The 16,523-nt window shown below is 33.0% G+C and overlaps 1 protein-coding gene across 29 annotated transcripts in view; it reads left to right on the forward strand.

Annotated features, from left to right (window-relative positions):
* The window catches only part of TTN (titin), a 302,099-nt gene that overhangs the window by 178,603 nt on the left and 106,973 nt on the right, over positions 1–16,523 (forward strand). For 16 of the 29 annotated variants that reach the window (XM_063933349.1, XM_063933360.1, XM_063933364.1 and 13 more), the window contains 27 exons: positions 2,659–2,736; positions 2,825–2,905; positions 3,005–3,085; positions 3,179–3,265; positions 3,387–3,521; positions 3,615–3,698; positions 4,003–4,086; positions 4,442–4,522; positions 4,783–4,863; positions 5,116–5,193; positions 5,297–5,374; positions 5,454–5,534; positions 5,618–5,683; positions 5,777–5,872; positions 6,365–6,436; positions 6,834–6,914; positions 7,716–7,799; positions 8,317–8,421; positions 8,653–8,736; positions 9,062–9,124; positions 10,492–10,566; positions 11,251–13,245; positions 13,843–13,893; positions 14,276–14,674; positions 15,222–15,497; positions 15,731–16,006; positions 16,154–16,293. In XM_063933349.1, coding sequence (XP_063789419.1) covers positions 2,659–2,736; positions 2,825–2,905; positions 3,005–3,085; positions 3,179–3,265; positions 3,387–3,521; positions 3,615–3,698; positions 4,003–4,086; positions 4,442–4,522; positions 4,783–4,863; positions 5,116–5,193; positions 5,297–5,374; positions 5,454–5,534; positions 5,618–5,683; positions 5,777–5,872; positions 6,365–6,436; positions 6,834–6,914; positions 7,716–7,799; positions 8,317–8,421; positions 8,653–8,736; positions 9,062–9,124; positions 10,492–10,566; positions 11,251–13,245; positions 13,843–13,893; positions 14,276–14,674; positions 15,222–15,497; positions 15,731–16,006; positions 16,154–16,293 — 4,892 coding nt within the window. The remainder of the gene's footprint in view (positions 1–2,658; positions 2,737–2,824; positions 2,906–3,004; positions 3,086–3,178; positions 3,266–3,386; positions 3,522–3,614; positions 3,699–4,002; positions 4,087–4,441; positions 4,523–4,782; positions 4,864–5,115; positions 5,194–5,296; positions 5,375–5,453; positions 5,535–5,617; positions 5,684–5,776; positions 5,873–6,364; positions 6,437–6,833; positions 6,915–7,715; positions 7,800–8,316; positions 8,422–8,652; positions 8,737–9,061; positions 9,125–10,491; positions 10,567–11,250; positions 13,246–13,842; positions 13,894–14,275; positions 14,675–15,221; positions 15,498–15,730; positions 16,007–16,153; positions 16,294–16,523) is intronic. The other 13 variants (XM_063933373.1, XM_063933375.1, XM_063933374.1 and 10 more) reach the window with 11 other exon arrangements.

Consider the following 16,523-nt stretch of genomic DNA (forward strand, 5'->3'; position numbering starts at 1 on the left):
AAATAGTAATGTTTACGCAATTATTGCTTAATTAGGTGACATCCCAAAAACACCATCTCCTGAAGAGAAGCTTCAAATCTCTGTACCCAAAAGGGACATTGCCTCCAACAGAAAAGGTATATCACAGTCTGTATAGTCTCAATTCAATCATTCAGCCATTAAAGCACATTATTCATGACAATGTCAAATATTCAGAAACAATGGCTTTACAATGTTAGATGCCTCACAGAAACCGGTGTCTGAAGATAAATCCACAATAGGTATAAGAGAAGATTCTTCTCATATTGAAGCTATTTAGTCATCTGAATGCATTTTATTTCAGCTACCAAACCATTACAACATATACATACTGTATTATATTTTCATAATTCATATACTAATGATATTTAAATATACTGTAACTATATTAGTTGATGTTCCAAAAAATTGCCTTCTGAATAGAAACCCCAAACCACAGCATCCAAAAAAGTTGCCTACACAATAGGTATAATAATGTATATAAAAGTAATAAACAATTGTTGTATTTAAGCAATATGTTGCCTCCCATCTGGAAGTTATATCATGATCTCCTAAGCTCTCATTTCAGTCATCCAGTCAATAAAGCACATTACTAATCTTCCAAACAAATGCTAATGCAAAAACTGTATTTTTAATTATTGCATTTCCCAAAAGAAATATCTGAAGGGAAACCCACACCTCATTTATCTAAAAGAGGAACCCCTTCTGACATTTCTGTCTTTCCATTTCAACCATCCAGTCAATAAAATTAATATTTCATTCATAAATCACAAAACTATCCTCTCGAAGTAGTAACCTAATACATCTAAATTCCTAGGTGCCACAAAACGACAAACGCCTGAAGTGAAACCACTAATTGATGTCTCTGAAAAAGAAATTGCTACCTATGTAGAAGGTATATCATAATCACTTAAGTTATCGTTTCCGCCATCAATCCATTAAACACCATTATTAATTAGCATTATTGAAATATTTATACAAGATCATTATTTTTAATTTGATAGATATCTCAAAAGGACTGAACTCTAAAGAGAAGCCCAAAGTTTCTCTAACTAAAAGAGATGCTGTTTCCCACATGGCAGGTAGTTCTTTGCCATTTCTGTCCTCTCATGACAATCAGTCATTAAAATACATTATATATTCATAACTTGAAAAATAACTTTAACTATTCCTAAATTAGGTGATATCCCAAAAACATTGTCTTCTGAAGAAAAGTGTAAAATCTCTGAACCTAAAGCAGACATTACTTCATACATAAAAGGTATAACACAGTTTGTATCTTCTAATTGCAATCATTCCGCCATTAAAGCAACCTACCCATGATCATGTCACATATTTATTCAGAAACAATATTTTTTATATGTTTGATGCCCCAAAGAAACTGATATTTAAAGACAAACCCACAGTATGTGAAAGAGAAGTTTCTTATGTGGAAGCTCTATCATTATATGTATATTTTCATTTCAATGAACAAATCATTACACCATACATATTATATCTTCCTAACTCATATGCTAATAATATTTAAATGTCTAAAGTAGTTGATGCTCCAAAATCACTGATTTGAGGAGAGAAACCCCAAATCTATGCATCCAAAAGAAGCTAGTCTCATAGAAGTAGAAGGTATAACTAAAGCTGTCTTCTCATTATATATCTTAAATTACTGAGTACATTGCTAATTTCCTAGCCAGTTTCTTAACAAATACTGTATATTTTCAAAGACTCATGCACACTGCACCCAAATATTTACAAATGATTGTCCACACTCTAAATAGTTAAGAAATAAATGTCATTCACCCAACCACTTTAAAAAACACCAGAGTCCATTCCGTGCACAGGACCTATTTGGACCATGTCCTCTCCTCTATCGCTTCCTGTAGTCCACCAAGCCAAACAAATCTGTCAAGAATACAAATAGTGTAGGCGCTCCACATTAAAAAATTTATTAAATTCAAACACGGTGATAGGCAAAACACTATGAATAGGATACAGCCCCTTGTACCAATAAAATCTACTGTCCAGGTGTGAGTAGCGTAAAGCCACAGTCATACTGCATGGCACTGTAGCATATATAACAATAAGTTCATTTATTCCTTCAGGAAGGAATAAATTGACTTTTCATATATACTGCAGTGCTGTGCTGTGTAAATGTGGCTTTAACACTACTCACAGCTGGACATGTCTAAAATTGAAGTCACTTCCCACATGGAAGGGACATAGTCTTCAACTCTAGTTTTTCATTCCAACCATCCAGTCATTGAAACATGTCAATCATTCAAAATTCAAAGAATAATGATATTTTAATGTGTCTAATTTAGGTGGTACTCCCCATTTTTCTGAAGAGAAATTACAACTATCTATACCCGAAGGAAATGTTTCTTTCTCTAAAGAAGGTATAACATAGTCCTCAATCATGAAGCCATTAAACTCTTTACTCATCACCCTATCCAAGTACTAATAGTGAACAATTATGTATAATTTACTGGATATCCCAAGTAGCAAAAACCACTACCTTTTTGTCTAAAATAGAACTTGAGGTTGCATAATAATATTTGTTTTCTCATTTGGGTCCATCACTCACTAAAGGGTATAGCCCAATACCAGTAATATTCTAATAGCAAAACATATCTCATTTAATAGATATGACAAAAAAACATATCCCTGAAGAGAAACCAACAACTGTTGTACCTAAGAGAGAAGATACTGACCATGTGGAAGGTAAAACATCAGCTATTTTACTGCAATCCTGCATAAAACATATAGTAAAGCACTAAATAATGATTTTCTTTCAATATATTTTAATTAGTTGGAGTCTCAGAAAAAATGGCCCCTAAAAAGAAACCACAAATGACTGCACCTACAAAAAAAATCACCACTCATGTGGAAGGTACAATATATCATATTCTCCACTTAATATTGCAATCATTAAAAATAGAATACAATATTTACTTAAATTATGAATACTAATCTCAACTAATATCTTTAGCAATGACTAGGCATAAGAAAGACATCAGTGAAGAAAGATTACTCATTGCAAGTTCAAGAAATGTGGATACAGATGTAGAAGGTATTACAGTTAACTAACAACAACTACTTACCCATTCAGTTTAAAAGCGTATTGCTAAAATGTTTTCTCATGCAAAACTAATATCTTTAAAAGTAGAGGTCCTGAAAGGACTGATCCCTGAAGACAAGCCACAGATAGCTGTACAAGCATCTAGAAGGGACATTGAATCTCATGTTGAAGGTAGTGTATCAGCTATGACTTCTAGTGCTTCTTTAACACAAGCTACTATACTCATTATTACCAATATTATGTATAAAGTATTATGTATATAATATTAATACAAAACTAATATCTTCTAAAGTAGAGGTCATGAAAGGACTGACCCCTGAAGACAAGCCACAGATTACTGGACAAACAATGACTAGGCATAAGAAAAAGATGCATGAAGAAAAATTACTCATTGCAAGTCCAAAAAATGTGGATATCAATGAAGAAGGTATTTCAGTTAACTAAGAGCAACCGCTTACCCATTTAGTTCAAAAGATTATTGAGTACCTGTTTTCTAATGCAAAACTAATATCTTTAAAAGTAGAGGTCCTGAACAGACTCCCTGAAGGCAAGCCACAGATTCCTATGCAAGAATCTATAAGGGACATTGAATCTCACTTTGAAGGTAGTGTATCAGCTATTACTTGTAACGCCAGCTATCAATCATTAACACAAGCTACTCATTATTACCAATACTATGTATAAAGTACTAATAGCAAACTAATATCTTTAAAAAATGACTGCCAGTACCAAAAATAGGCTTCTGAAGAAAAGCCATAGAAGGCTGAATACTTATCTAAATAAGGGCCTGACTCCAGCACAAAAGGTATATCCTCTTCTGGGTCATCTAAGTGCTGTGGTTAATTTATTAGCATACAGTACATTTCTAATTTATTTTAAATACTAATATCAAACTAATATCTTTAAAGCAATGGAGATCACCAAGACAGCAACATCTGAAGACCAACCAAGCATTACAGCTTCTAAGAAACAAGTTATTTCCAGTGAAGAAGGTATATAAGATCATCCATGCCATCTGTTTTCAACCATTTACAACTGGACAATAAATCAGATTGTTAAAATCTAATATCAAGCTAATAGTTTTAAAGAAGACCATATAAAACTTTCCAGGGTCCAAAACGAAAGAGTTAGTAGAGAAAGGTATTGTAGATTAATGTATCATTTCACCACTATAAAGACAATTAAACTTGTAATAGATGAACTACCCATTCACCCATGCCCACTGAGCAAAGAATATTAACCCTATTCAGTCGAGTTGTCTTATTGTCTGTTATGTCTATCATAATAATGATTTATTGGAATCAGAAATAGCTATACTCTCACACAAAGTTAATGTCTTTGAAACAGCGGAAGTGCCAAAACCAGCAGCTCCTAAAGAAAAAACAAACATTGCTGTTCCCAAAAAGGAAGTAAAACCTCCTACAGAAGGTATACATCTTCTCATTTGCAGTTATTTATGACAGAGTAATGCACATTATGTCAGTTGTTACAAAGGAATAACTCAAAACTAATATCTTCTAGCTGCACCTCCTAAAAAAAATAATAAGGAAGCACTGGTTGTCTTCCTAAAGAGGAAGTGCTAATTACTAAAGATATGTCTTTTTAGTGTCATACATGTTCAGTTGTCTTACTATGTGTGTGATCATATACTGTCAAGTGTACTAAAGCAAGACTAATATCTTTGCAAGTAGTGGAGGCGGCCAAGAAGCCTGTTTCAGAAGATAAACCATTTCCCATTGCTAAAAAACAGATTGTTTCACCTGTGGAAGGTACATATACTGCAATTATTTAGGTTCTTGTCTAGTGTACTGTGTTTGTGAATGTCTTGTCTGATTGCATAAGTTAAACTAAACTCTTCTTACAAACAATCCACAAAAGAAGTGTTACTTATCTGTGTCACAAAACAATTTCAGCTTTTCAAATTAGTATTATCCATCATTGCTTGTTTTGTACAGAGTTGGATATAAATTATTGACTAAATACTCTTCTCAATTTAATATATCTTTAAAAAAAACCTGCAGTGTTGCCAACAAAACCAACCATAGAAGAGAAAAAACCTGTCACAGTACCTAAAAAAGATTTAGCACCCCCTTTGAAAGGTATACTTTTTTGTGCTTTGCTCTTTGAGTTTACCTTTTTGACAAAAAAAGTCATAAATATCCAGTATTAGCAAGCATTCTGAGACAAAAATTAATATTTTAGATATGCGAAGGAAAGTAGTTGATGATGAAAAGAAAGCCATTTCTCATCCAGCTGAGAAATTAGCACCTCCTCTTACAGGTATAACATTAAATATCAAATGCATTAAAATGCGAGGAGTCAAAAACATAATAGTAACCAAATATTTTACATTTTTAAGTGCCAGAAGCAAAAAAGAAAAAAGTTGTTGAAGAGAAAACATCTATCTGTATCTCTAAAAAAGAAGTTGCCCCTGTTTCAGGTATATTAATTATGAGTACATTAGATAATGTTCACAATTAATGATTATATGGCATGTGTGATAAACACAAATCTCTTTTAAAGTGCCTGATGAGCCTAAGAAGCTTGTCCCAGAGGAGATAAAGTACACTAAAGTTCCTCCTTTGAAAGGTATCTCATATAATCTCTATCAGCTCTTTGCAATCAATTTTCAGCTATAATAAAAAAAATCCCTAAATATGATCTACTGTAATATTTTCAAAGTGACCGAAGTTTTAAAACCAGTCACCGCACCAGAGGAAGTACCTGTATATCTATCTGAAGAAGAAGAGGAAGAGGAATATGAACTAGAGATGGAAGGTATAGCTTAGAATATCCATTGTCATCATTCACCATTCCTTTATCAGATCATCCCATCATATCTGCCTGTTCTGCATTAGTGTACATAATTAAAATAATCTTGCACCAAGGATTAAAATCAATGTTATATATCAAACTTCTTAATTACAAACTGTTCCGCATACCTTATAAGTGAGTTGTAGGAGAGAATAGTGGTCTCTTATATCAGTTAAAAACAAAAAATCTCATGTACATCACTATGCTTTAGAATATCCGTCTCGTCCTTAGAGACAATTTTAATTTATTTAGAATTTCAGCTTTGTCTTTCATCTTTTCATTCCTCATCATCTTTCAAAATACCTTGTTTGTCTTATGTCTGTTAATGTGTCATTTGTCCTGTCCATAATCATTCATGGATTCTTCAAAAATATCTTTATGTGGCAATAAACAGTGGATGTTTTTCTTGTGTGTGGATTTCCATAGCACTAAATATTCCAATCCTGTTCTTTAAAGAGTATGAAACTGAGGAGATAACCTCTGTGACACCTTCTCCCCTGACAAAAGAGGAGGCTGTCCAAATTAAAGGTATTGAAGATGTTTAAAATGATAACATCATGTGTATTATTATTCATCTTCATATGAATGCAGATAAATCATGATTTTTCCATTTGTAAAAAAATAGTTAATTTCATCCAGGTGTTATAATCCTAATTGCTAATCTTTGAAACTCATCATCAGATTTACTGGCATACTCATTATAACTTCTTATTTCATTTCATTTAATTAAACAGCCATTGCCATGTCATAGAACTAATTGCCATGTCTCATTATCTTGTATGTTTAGGCCTTTTTTCTTTTATGAAATACTGTGAACAAAACTAATGCTCTTAAATTGCCTTCAAACAGGTTAATCTTATGCTTTTCTCTACAAAACCTAACTGTCCAAATTAGCAGGATAAACATTCCATTATTTTCTTCAAAGCTCCAGAGCCCAAAACGAAGATTGTGCCTGAAAAGCCAGCCCCAGCAGTACCTGAAAAAGTGGAACTTAAACCAGCTAAAGGTATAAAGTAGCAACTCTTCACTCTACTGTATATGGAGAAGAATTCATTAAATACACAGTGATAATAAATATATAGTGACTGGTACTGTAGTAGTACTGTACTCTTCCTCATCATTCATGAGCATTTGAACCTTATTGTATTTGTCAGTTTATCTGTTATATTTGTGTCCTAGTAAACGTTTTGGTAGTCTGCTGTTTTATTTTTCTATGTTTAAAAAACCCCAACTCTATTATCTGAAAAAAAGACCCAGAAAATATTTATACAGTATGATTGATATTTTAATGTCCCAGAATGACTTGGATAGTTTTAACTTTACCAGAGCTGATAAGTCAGTATATGCCTGGAATATATTGCTTTTTATTGTGACATCTTGAAAATGAATTTAAAAAATATAGTTGTAAAAGTGTAAATCTAAACAGATACTTTATAATATTTCAAAGAGTCTGAGTATAAAAGAGAAACCCCAGTTGTATAAAGTAAAATATTCCATTTGATACATTCACAGTCATGTTGTGATATTTAATCTGATCTCCAATTATCTCTATGCAAGTCCTTCTGATGTATTGTCTGTCAAATTAAGCATTTCCTTTATAGCCTGTGGCAGTAATATTACACTTTAACAGATTACACTCGATTAATAGTATATTAAAATGTTTTGGATTTAGATGCAGCAAATGTTTATGGAAGACACTGGTATATGGTCAGGTTGTGTGTAAATATACTTGAATGTGATAGATGTGCAATTTATAAGTTAATTTGAGTCTTACGGAAAATTAAATTACAGTATTTTTTTTTTAAAGTACCTGAACCTGAAAAGAAATTTATCCGTAAACCTAAACCAGAGATTACTCCTCCAAAAAAAGAAGAAGTTAGTTTAAAAAAAGGTATATTTATATATCTATTAGAACATTCAGCAATTTACATATATGACATTTTTTACTAAAATAATTAAATATTTGAAACAATGTTCTAGTTAACTCCTGCATTTTGCAATTATAATATCGCTAACAAGATGCCATAATTAAATAGGCTTGCTTTATGTGAAACCAATTAATTATTAATGATGCTCTAACAGCAAATATTTATAACATTGCGGACCTACTAATAGTCAAACAAATCTAACTGAAATACAAATTTAAGTGATTGGTCATCGTCTACCTTTTTATATGTGGATGTTGGATAACAATTTTGATATGAAAGTCCCCCCCAAAAAAACCATAACTAGTGATAATCCACTTCTGTCTCTATGTAGAATTGTTTGTCTGTTTGTTTTCTTTAATTGTACTAAGATATATGCTTTACATGCATCAGCTTGCTTAATGTTAAACTCTGGATGGTAATATTCTAAATATATAGTATCATAAACATACCAGAGTAAAAGAGAAATTATCTGTCTTAAAGTTTTAAAACCAGTCAAGTCAGAAGTCGAAGAGCCTCCTGTGAAAAAGGAATTAGAGAAGATTAAAAAACCTGAACCTCCTGTAGAGAAGATTAAAAAGCCTGAAGGTAACTAATATTATACCTTAGTAAAAAGAAGCATATCTCTTTAGTGTGTCAGCTTTTACAACATTGTGTTTTGTTTGTACTGTACACGGTTTTTTATGTATCTCTTATGACTGAATCCATGCAATGGTAGTTAGTGATGGTTTCTCTTCAATATTCATGTGAATCTTCCAACCAATTTAAATAACATAAACCATCAGCCTTGCTTCTAAAAACAACTATACTATTTTAAAGTGCCAGAAATCCGGAAAAAAGAATTACCAGAGGCAAGACGACCTGTGAAGAAAGAAGTTGAACCAGAAGCCATACCAGATAAAGGTATTGCATTGTGGGATTTTCTGCTAATTGGAGAACTGGCTTTTCTATAGGCACTTGCGTCAACTAATAACCTTCCAATGGAAAAAATCAGCACCAGCATCTTCTTTTCCTGAAGCATTATAAATTTCGTCACTAAAAAAAGTTTTTAAATCCTCTCTTTTTATCTTCCGAGTAAATGTATTTTTGTTCCTCTAACTTTAAACTTCTTGTACTAATTACAGTACCTATATAGTCTGAATTTTATTTCCCCCTTAACAATGATAGAATGTGTTACAATCGAAGCCTGACATTTAATTAAACTTAACCAATCATATTATATTTAAAGTTCCAGAGGAAGCTAAGCGTTCACCTGTGGCTACACCCCCGAAAGAGCCTTCACCCATAGAAGGTAGGACACAATCATAAGAAAGGGTCAGCTGCATGGCCAATTGTTGGAAATGTATGTTATTGTTTTAGAATTTATCAAATCAAATTGGTGTAGAATCCAGTAACATTTGTGTAAATACCAGATTGCTATTGTTTTTGGTGCTTTTTGATGTGGTTGTTAATCACCTACACACATACAGTAGTTAAAATTATGCTGGAGTCTCAAAAATGTTTGCACATCTCACAAAATTAGTACCATCACTTTTAGTATCAATGATACCCTGAATTTCTAGTAAACTGATACCTTGAATGCTTTTAAATAGTATGTCAATCTTCAAAATTACTTAAGTATGTGTAGGTAATAATTTTCATTACTTGTGTATTTTAAGAAATAACAGTCCCTATTGACATTATATGCACTCCACATTCACAGAAATCTGAGATGTATTTAACCACTTGAAATAACAGCTGACAGATTAGAAGTGATTACATCAGAAATGTTTATACAGATATGATATAAAGGAGTTTATTTATATTTTAAATATTATTAGGATATAAAAATAACCCTTGCATTCCATGACCTTTATAATCACTATAGTAGTGACTAGTCTATGATAACTTCTATATCCAAATAGAAAAAATATATTTATGCAAGTGGATTGGTGTAGAAGTTGGCACTGGGGTTTAAAGTGATGAAGGAATAAATGACACTCTTTGCTGATTAATCAGCATTTGATGACCAAGTGAGAGTAGACGGAGAGAGTGCATACAAAAAAACATAAACGGATTATACTTTTCCCACAGTTGGTCAATGTATTCTTGTTCTTATCAGTGATGGTGGTGGTGTTCCCTCCAAGTTTCATCAGTTCATAAAACGGGATTGCAAAAAAAGAACAACAGTGGTTTAGCGTGGATTCCTTAGGTACCTCAATGTGACACTATTCACTTCTTACAATTTAGTAATATTGGGGGTATATATGGAAAAAACTTATTCCCGACTAGGGATCGTACCTCACTTACATATAGTGAGTTAAGGTTGGGTGTAGCAAGGTTTCTTAGTGTCAGAATCCACGCTAAACCACTGTTATTCTTTTTTTGCAATCCTGTTCTATGAACTGACAAAATTTGGAGGGGACACCACCACCATCACAGATACAACAGAGAAAAATCGTTTATAAGAAAAAATATAGTTCTACTGTATATAGTCTATACATATTAACTACTGTCTATAATACCAGTATTTGTATTATTCTAATATCATGTATTTGTAACATATTTCTGCGTCATTAAAGAACTAGATACATTTATTAGTATGTTGTAGGACATAACTCTGCCCACTACTACTACAGCATAAATAAAAATCAATATACTGTATATTTTTCTCTGCAGCTGTACCTTCACCTAAGGGGGATGAAGCTGCAGTTACCGCACCTGTCACAACTCCTGTAATTGGAAAGAAAACAGGTACAGTGAACATGTTTTATGGCATTTGTTATTAGAAAAAAACATGACAGCTTCAAATACATTGCATTTATATTTAAAACTGATACTTTTTTTAACTATTATATAGAAACATTTACCAGACACACATTATAATTCAATTACATTTATTTTTCACATGTATATATTCATGTTATTTTACTCATGGGGAAATTAAATTATTGAAAGGAAAAAATGATAAACAATGTTATTTAATTCTGATGTAAGGGCAGACAAATGTCAATTATTAAAATTCTTCATAATGATTTTCTTATAAGAAAATGCTAATGAGAGATTTATTATAAATTAGCATTTTTAGAAGGTTTTTTTGAGGTGTATTTGTATCTGTGTTGTATTTGCTTTACTGAATATTATTTCCTATTATCTGTTTTGTATTCTGTCTGCGTTCAACATTTTTGTCAGTTTTATTTTACTATAATGTACTTATTGTTTTGTTTTTGTATTTTTGTTGTACATAATCTCTGCGTCATATTTTCTGTGATCTGTTTTTGTGTCTGTGTTCACTTCTTTATTAGTAGTAAATAACAAAAGTGTATGTTTGTGTCCTTTATTTGTGATATGTATTTTGTACAATGTATTTCTTTAGGATCTTATTAAAGTTTCTTTTCATATGAGTCCTCATGTATTTTAAATGTAAAACCTTTGTAGTCACAGAGAAAGCTGGTCCCCATATAACGATAAAGCAGAAAGGTAAAATACTGATTGAAGAAAGCAAGGTAGAAGGATTTCGGAGAGTTCCTTTCCTAACTGGTGAAAATCTTATTCCAATTGAAGAGGATGAAACTTTTCAAGCCGAAAGACTATTTACAGATGTACTCAGAGGACAAAAAATTATTTCTCGAAGAGCAGGTGATTTTGAAGAATGGGAATTAGAAGAAATTGTAGAGGAGGAAAGCACTGAACAAAAAACAAACCTTCAAGAACAATACAAAGCAGAAGTTAAGGACAGATTTAAGTATCAAGTTGAAATATCAGTAAAAGAGTCTAAGCAAGAAAGTCCAGAATTTAAAGATAAATTAGAAAAATCAAGGTCCAAATTAAAGCCTGATTTAGATAAGGAAGTTGAAAGCAAAGGCAGAAAAGAGGATAAATTGCAAAAGATTAAAAAAGTAATTAAAAAGATTCCTCCATATGGATCACCTATTTCCTCAAATGAAGAGGAAGAACAAGAAATTATAGAAATCAGTAGTGCTGAAAGTGACACATTGTTAGAGAGCTATGATGATGAATTTCAAAAACCCACCAAAAAAATCAAGGGGGATAAAATAGATAAAACTGTAGAGAAGGCTAAAAAAATCATCAAAAAGGTTCCTACAAAAGAACCAGTTAGATTGTACAAAGCAGCAGATGAAAGAATGCAAGTTAGTAGTGTTGAAAGTGATGAACTATTAGAGTCCCAAGAGGTATACATTGACAAACCCACCAAAATAAGTAAGGAAGATAAAGACAAGAAAACTGGTGCGAAGGCTAAAATGATAATAAAAAAGCCCCCTACAAAAGAACCCGTTATCTCTCCCAAAGAGACAGCAGATGAAAAAATTAAAATTAGTAGTGCTGAAAGTGACGAATTAATAGAGAGTTTTACAGAAAAAATTGAGTTGCTGCCTGGAAAACCTACTAAGAAAATCAAGGAGTCTAAAGTGACAATTCCTGACAAATCCAAGGTGCATGATACAGAAGAAGATGTAGATAGTGATAATATATTTCATAAAGATGACAGGGGAGAATTAGAAGATAAAAAAGCCACACACAAAAAAGTTACACATTTAGGAGAAAAGGGACATAAGATTGTAGATAAAATAACTCAAAAAGAGTTACCTAAAGATTCTACAAAAACTTTGAAAAAACCTGGCATAAGTACAAAAGATGGAGAACATACTGGTGTGGCTGATATCACACCTACTCCAGAAATCTTAAAGAAAGAACCCTTTATAGGTGAGAGCAAAGCTACATTTGATTCTACTGAGGACTTGCTTAAACTTGACATAAAACATGGTACAGAAATTATTGATGAACCTAAGGATACTAAAGAGGATGATATGAAAACCCACATTAAAATGGCAGTAGACATAAAGACTAAAAAAACTGAAAAGAATACAGACTTTATTCAACCTCAAGAACTTCCAACAGAACTTAAGAAAGAAAGTGTATCACAGTTTCAGAAAATGAGCCGTCTAAAAACTCCAATAGATAAAGACAAAACATCAGTAAAAGTTCTGCCTGAAGAAGAAAAGACAGCAATTCCAGCTCTTAAAAAAATCGATAAGACTAGGACCCCATTATCTGCTGAGGAACAGCTTCCATCTACCAAAAGATCTTCACTGAAACATGATAGTTCTCCAAAGGTGATTAGTAGAACCAGCACACCTACCAGCAGAAAAAAAGAGGAACAAAGAAAATCTGTCTATGAAGAATCACCTCCTTTAAAGGTCCAACTAAAAGAAAAGGACCTGAGTCCTCAGAAAACAGAAACAGAGTCCGAGGAGGCTGAGGATTTAGAAGAGGATGAAACCTGGGAGCAAGACCTGGAAAGTTTATCTGAGCAGACTGATTATGGCTCTGAAGAAGACATATTGAGTGAAGACAGTGGACAGCCCAAAAAAATTGCAGTGGAAACTCCAACAAAGGCTATTGGAAGACGAGGTGAGGAGACTCTGCACAAAAAAGCCCCAAACATCTGCTTTTGAAGCATCATATGCTACGGTCATTTTCATACTTCATGTGCTCTAAATGCTCTTGGATGGAAAGCTTATCTCATACATGTGTAAAGGCACTGATTATCATTTTCATATCCATACACTGTATTCATCTGTATCTTGGGACAAGAATCGCAACCATGTGTCATCCTTCATTAAATTTCAACATTAAATGTGTTCATTCTTCATTCATGTAAAATATATGTACTGTATGTGTCATCTAGTTCTAGTTTCATTGTCTGTTTTCATGTTTGTGTTTGAAGATGCTTCTTAGTATTTCAGATCACAATCTAACTTCACAATCTTTGCATGTATCACTGCTTAATATTTGTATTTTTTCCATTTCCATCGTCAACAGAAACTCATTGATTTGGGTTATTTTTTTCTGAGTGCATTCAACTTGGAATCATCAGCAATGTTTACCATTATAGTTTTCTGTAGTCCATTTCTGTGTACCACTGCAATTAACATACTTTATCTCTGAAATCCATCACAAAAGTGTTGTTTTGTAGAGAAATGTACTAATATCACTATTTCACTTTAGATACTAAGGCACCAAAAGATGAGGCTGCTAAGGGTAAACTACCATTTAAAGGTGAGGAGATTGTGGTTCTGTTGTGGAATGTATATACATTATATTTTCTGTAATGTAAGAATTCAGGAGAAAGTCAAATTTGAGAAATCAAATTGGCACGCTAATTTTACCTAACTGAAACATGACACCTATATCATTATATTTTCTTATATCTATCAAGATAATTTTGTAAGCTTGGTCATAAATCAAATTAAATCTGGTGTTATTGTTATCATTTAATAGAACTTTTTCATTTGTATTTTATTTTGATTAATTACAAATTGCTTGCTGAATTCATAATAAATTTGCCTAGTGCCTAAAACACCTTGGAATATTATTGCTACATTAAAATAAGGTAGCTTCATCAAGTCTCAGTTTTTCCATGTCCACATCTGAATTTTAGGTGTCAAAAAGACACCTTCACCACTAGACGCGGACAAGAAGAAGCTTCGTCCTGGCAGCGGTGGTGACAAACCTCCAGATGAGCCAGCATTCTCCTACACCTTGAAGGCTGTTCCATTGAAGTTTGTCAAAGAACTCAAGGACATTGTGTTACAAGAAGCAGAGTCTGTTGGCTCATCTGCAATATTTGAGTGTCTTATTTCACCCTCTACTGCTATTACAACCTGGATGAAAGATGGAAGCAATCTGAGAGAAAGCCCTAAGCATAAGTTTATTGCTGATGGGAAAGACAGGAAACTCCATATTATTGATGTGCAACTTTCAGACACTGGAGAATATACATGTGTCGCAAAACTGGGAAACAAGGAAAAAACATCTACTGCCAAACTGATTGTTGAAGGTATTGACTTTTATTTTAAGAAAACTTGTTAAAAATGTAAACAAAACAGAGAATGTTCCTGAGATTGTTTCTATTACACTTACAATAGGTTTACTGTTAATAATTGGTGGTATATTTATAAACTCTAAAGGGGGGTACAGACTAGGCGATTTCTGGCTAAAAATAGATGGTAATGACATTTATGTTGTTATCGTTAATTTTTAGCCTGCAATCATCCAGTGTGTATGGGGGTGATATTGGTGAATGATGGACGATGCGTGCTCCCGTTCAATATTGAGCTGAGATGCAGCTCAACCGTTCAATGTCGGGCTGAGCTGCATGTTTGGGAATGCCAGCGGAGACATCACTGAATGTTATCGTTGAACAATAACATTCAGTGTGTACGCACTATATAGCTGTATGCTATATCGTTCACCGATATAGTCGTTCACCGCTGGCATTTAAACATCGGGTAGTGTGTACCCTCCTTAAGTACAAGATGTATTATCTGTCAGTGGATTACAAGTAAAATGATGTTACAGAAGTGACTAAATTGTTTTTACTACAGAATTACCAGTTCGTTTCGTAAAAACCTTAGAAGAAGAGGTCACCGTTGTCAAAACACAGCCCCTGTATTTGAGCTGTGAGCTGAACAAAGACAGGGAAGTAGTCTGGACTAAAAATGGAAAGAAACTTACTGATGAGCCAGGAAGATTCCAAATCAATATAATTGGACTGACTCAGACCCTTACCATCATAGCTGCTGATGACCCAGATGCTGGAGTATATACATGCTCTGTAGAAAGTGCAAATATCAAATGTTCTTCAAATGTCAAAGTAGTAGGTGAGTCAATTATCACTCTTTTATTAGTTGATACATTGGTAATGCATATAAAACTGAATACTAAACAAAGCCACAATCTTGTCATTATTAACAGCAGCTGAGGACTTCAGGGTTTAAATTAAAATTGATGCAGTTATTTATATATTTGGCTGTTTTATAATGCTGATACTATGCTAATACTATGGAGTTCAATTTTAAATAACGGCAATCCTTTTTTTTTTTACCTCCTGCAGAGGTAATCCGTGATTGGTTGGTCAAGCCTATTCGAGATCAGCATGTAAAACCCAAGAATACAGCAACATTCACAGCAAATATAGTAAAGGATACACCAAACATCAAATGGTTCAGAGGAGATGAGGAAATTCCGGCAGAGCCCAATGACAAAACTGAGGTGGTGAAGGACGGAAATCATATTTATTTGATCATCAAAAATGCAGGTCCTGATGATGTAGGAGAATATTCTGTAGAGGTTGAGGGAAAAAGAGTCACAGCAAAACTCACTCTCGGTGGTAAGTAAAATACTTTGGTTCTTTATTAAAAACTATTATATATATTTCATATTATTAAATATGAAAGCTTAGTATTGAAACTTGATTCTACAAGCTGAAAAAGGGCTTTAGTGGAACACTAAGGGACATGTATTTATATTTCCACAGATCGTGAAGTTGACCTTTTGAAACCAATTCAGGATGTTGTGATTTATGAGAAAGAATCTGCATCCTTTGACTGTGAGATATCTGAGGATGATGTTCCTGGAGAATGGAAGCTGAAAGGAGAAATACTGCGTCCATCACCAGTATGTCAACAAAATATTTAAATGGTTTAGATAACATTTAATGTTTTTTACTGCATTACATGCAAGACCTTTCAAAAATGTTAGTCAATAATAAAAAATAATTTAAACATAAAATTGTAAGTACTAAAGCATCCTGAGCAAATCATAGGTCATCCAGGTCATAAGTACCAGATACAATTGGAACCATATTCACATTACTCATATGGTACTGTATGTGCAATTAATTAGGA

Source organism: Pseudophryne corroboree, chromosome 7 (genome assembly GCF_028390025.1).
Source record: "Pseudophryne corroboree isolate aPseCor3 chromosome 7, aPseCor3.hap2, whole genome shotgun sequence".
Classification (NCBI taxonomy): Eukaryota; Metazoa; Chordata; class Amphibia; order Anura; family Myobatrachidae; genus Pseudophryne; species Pseudophryne corroboree.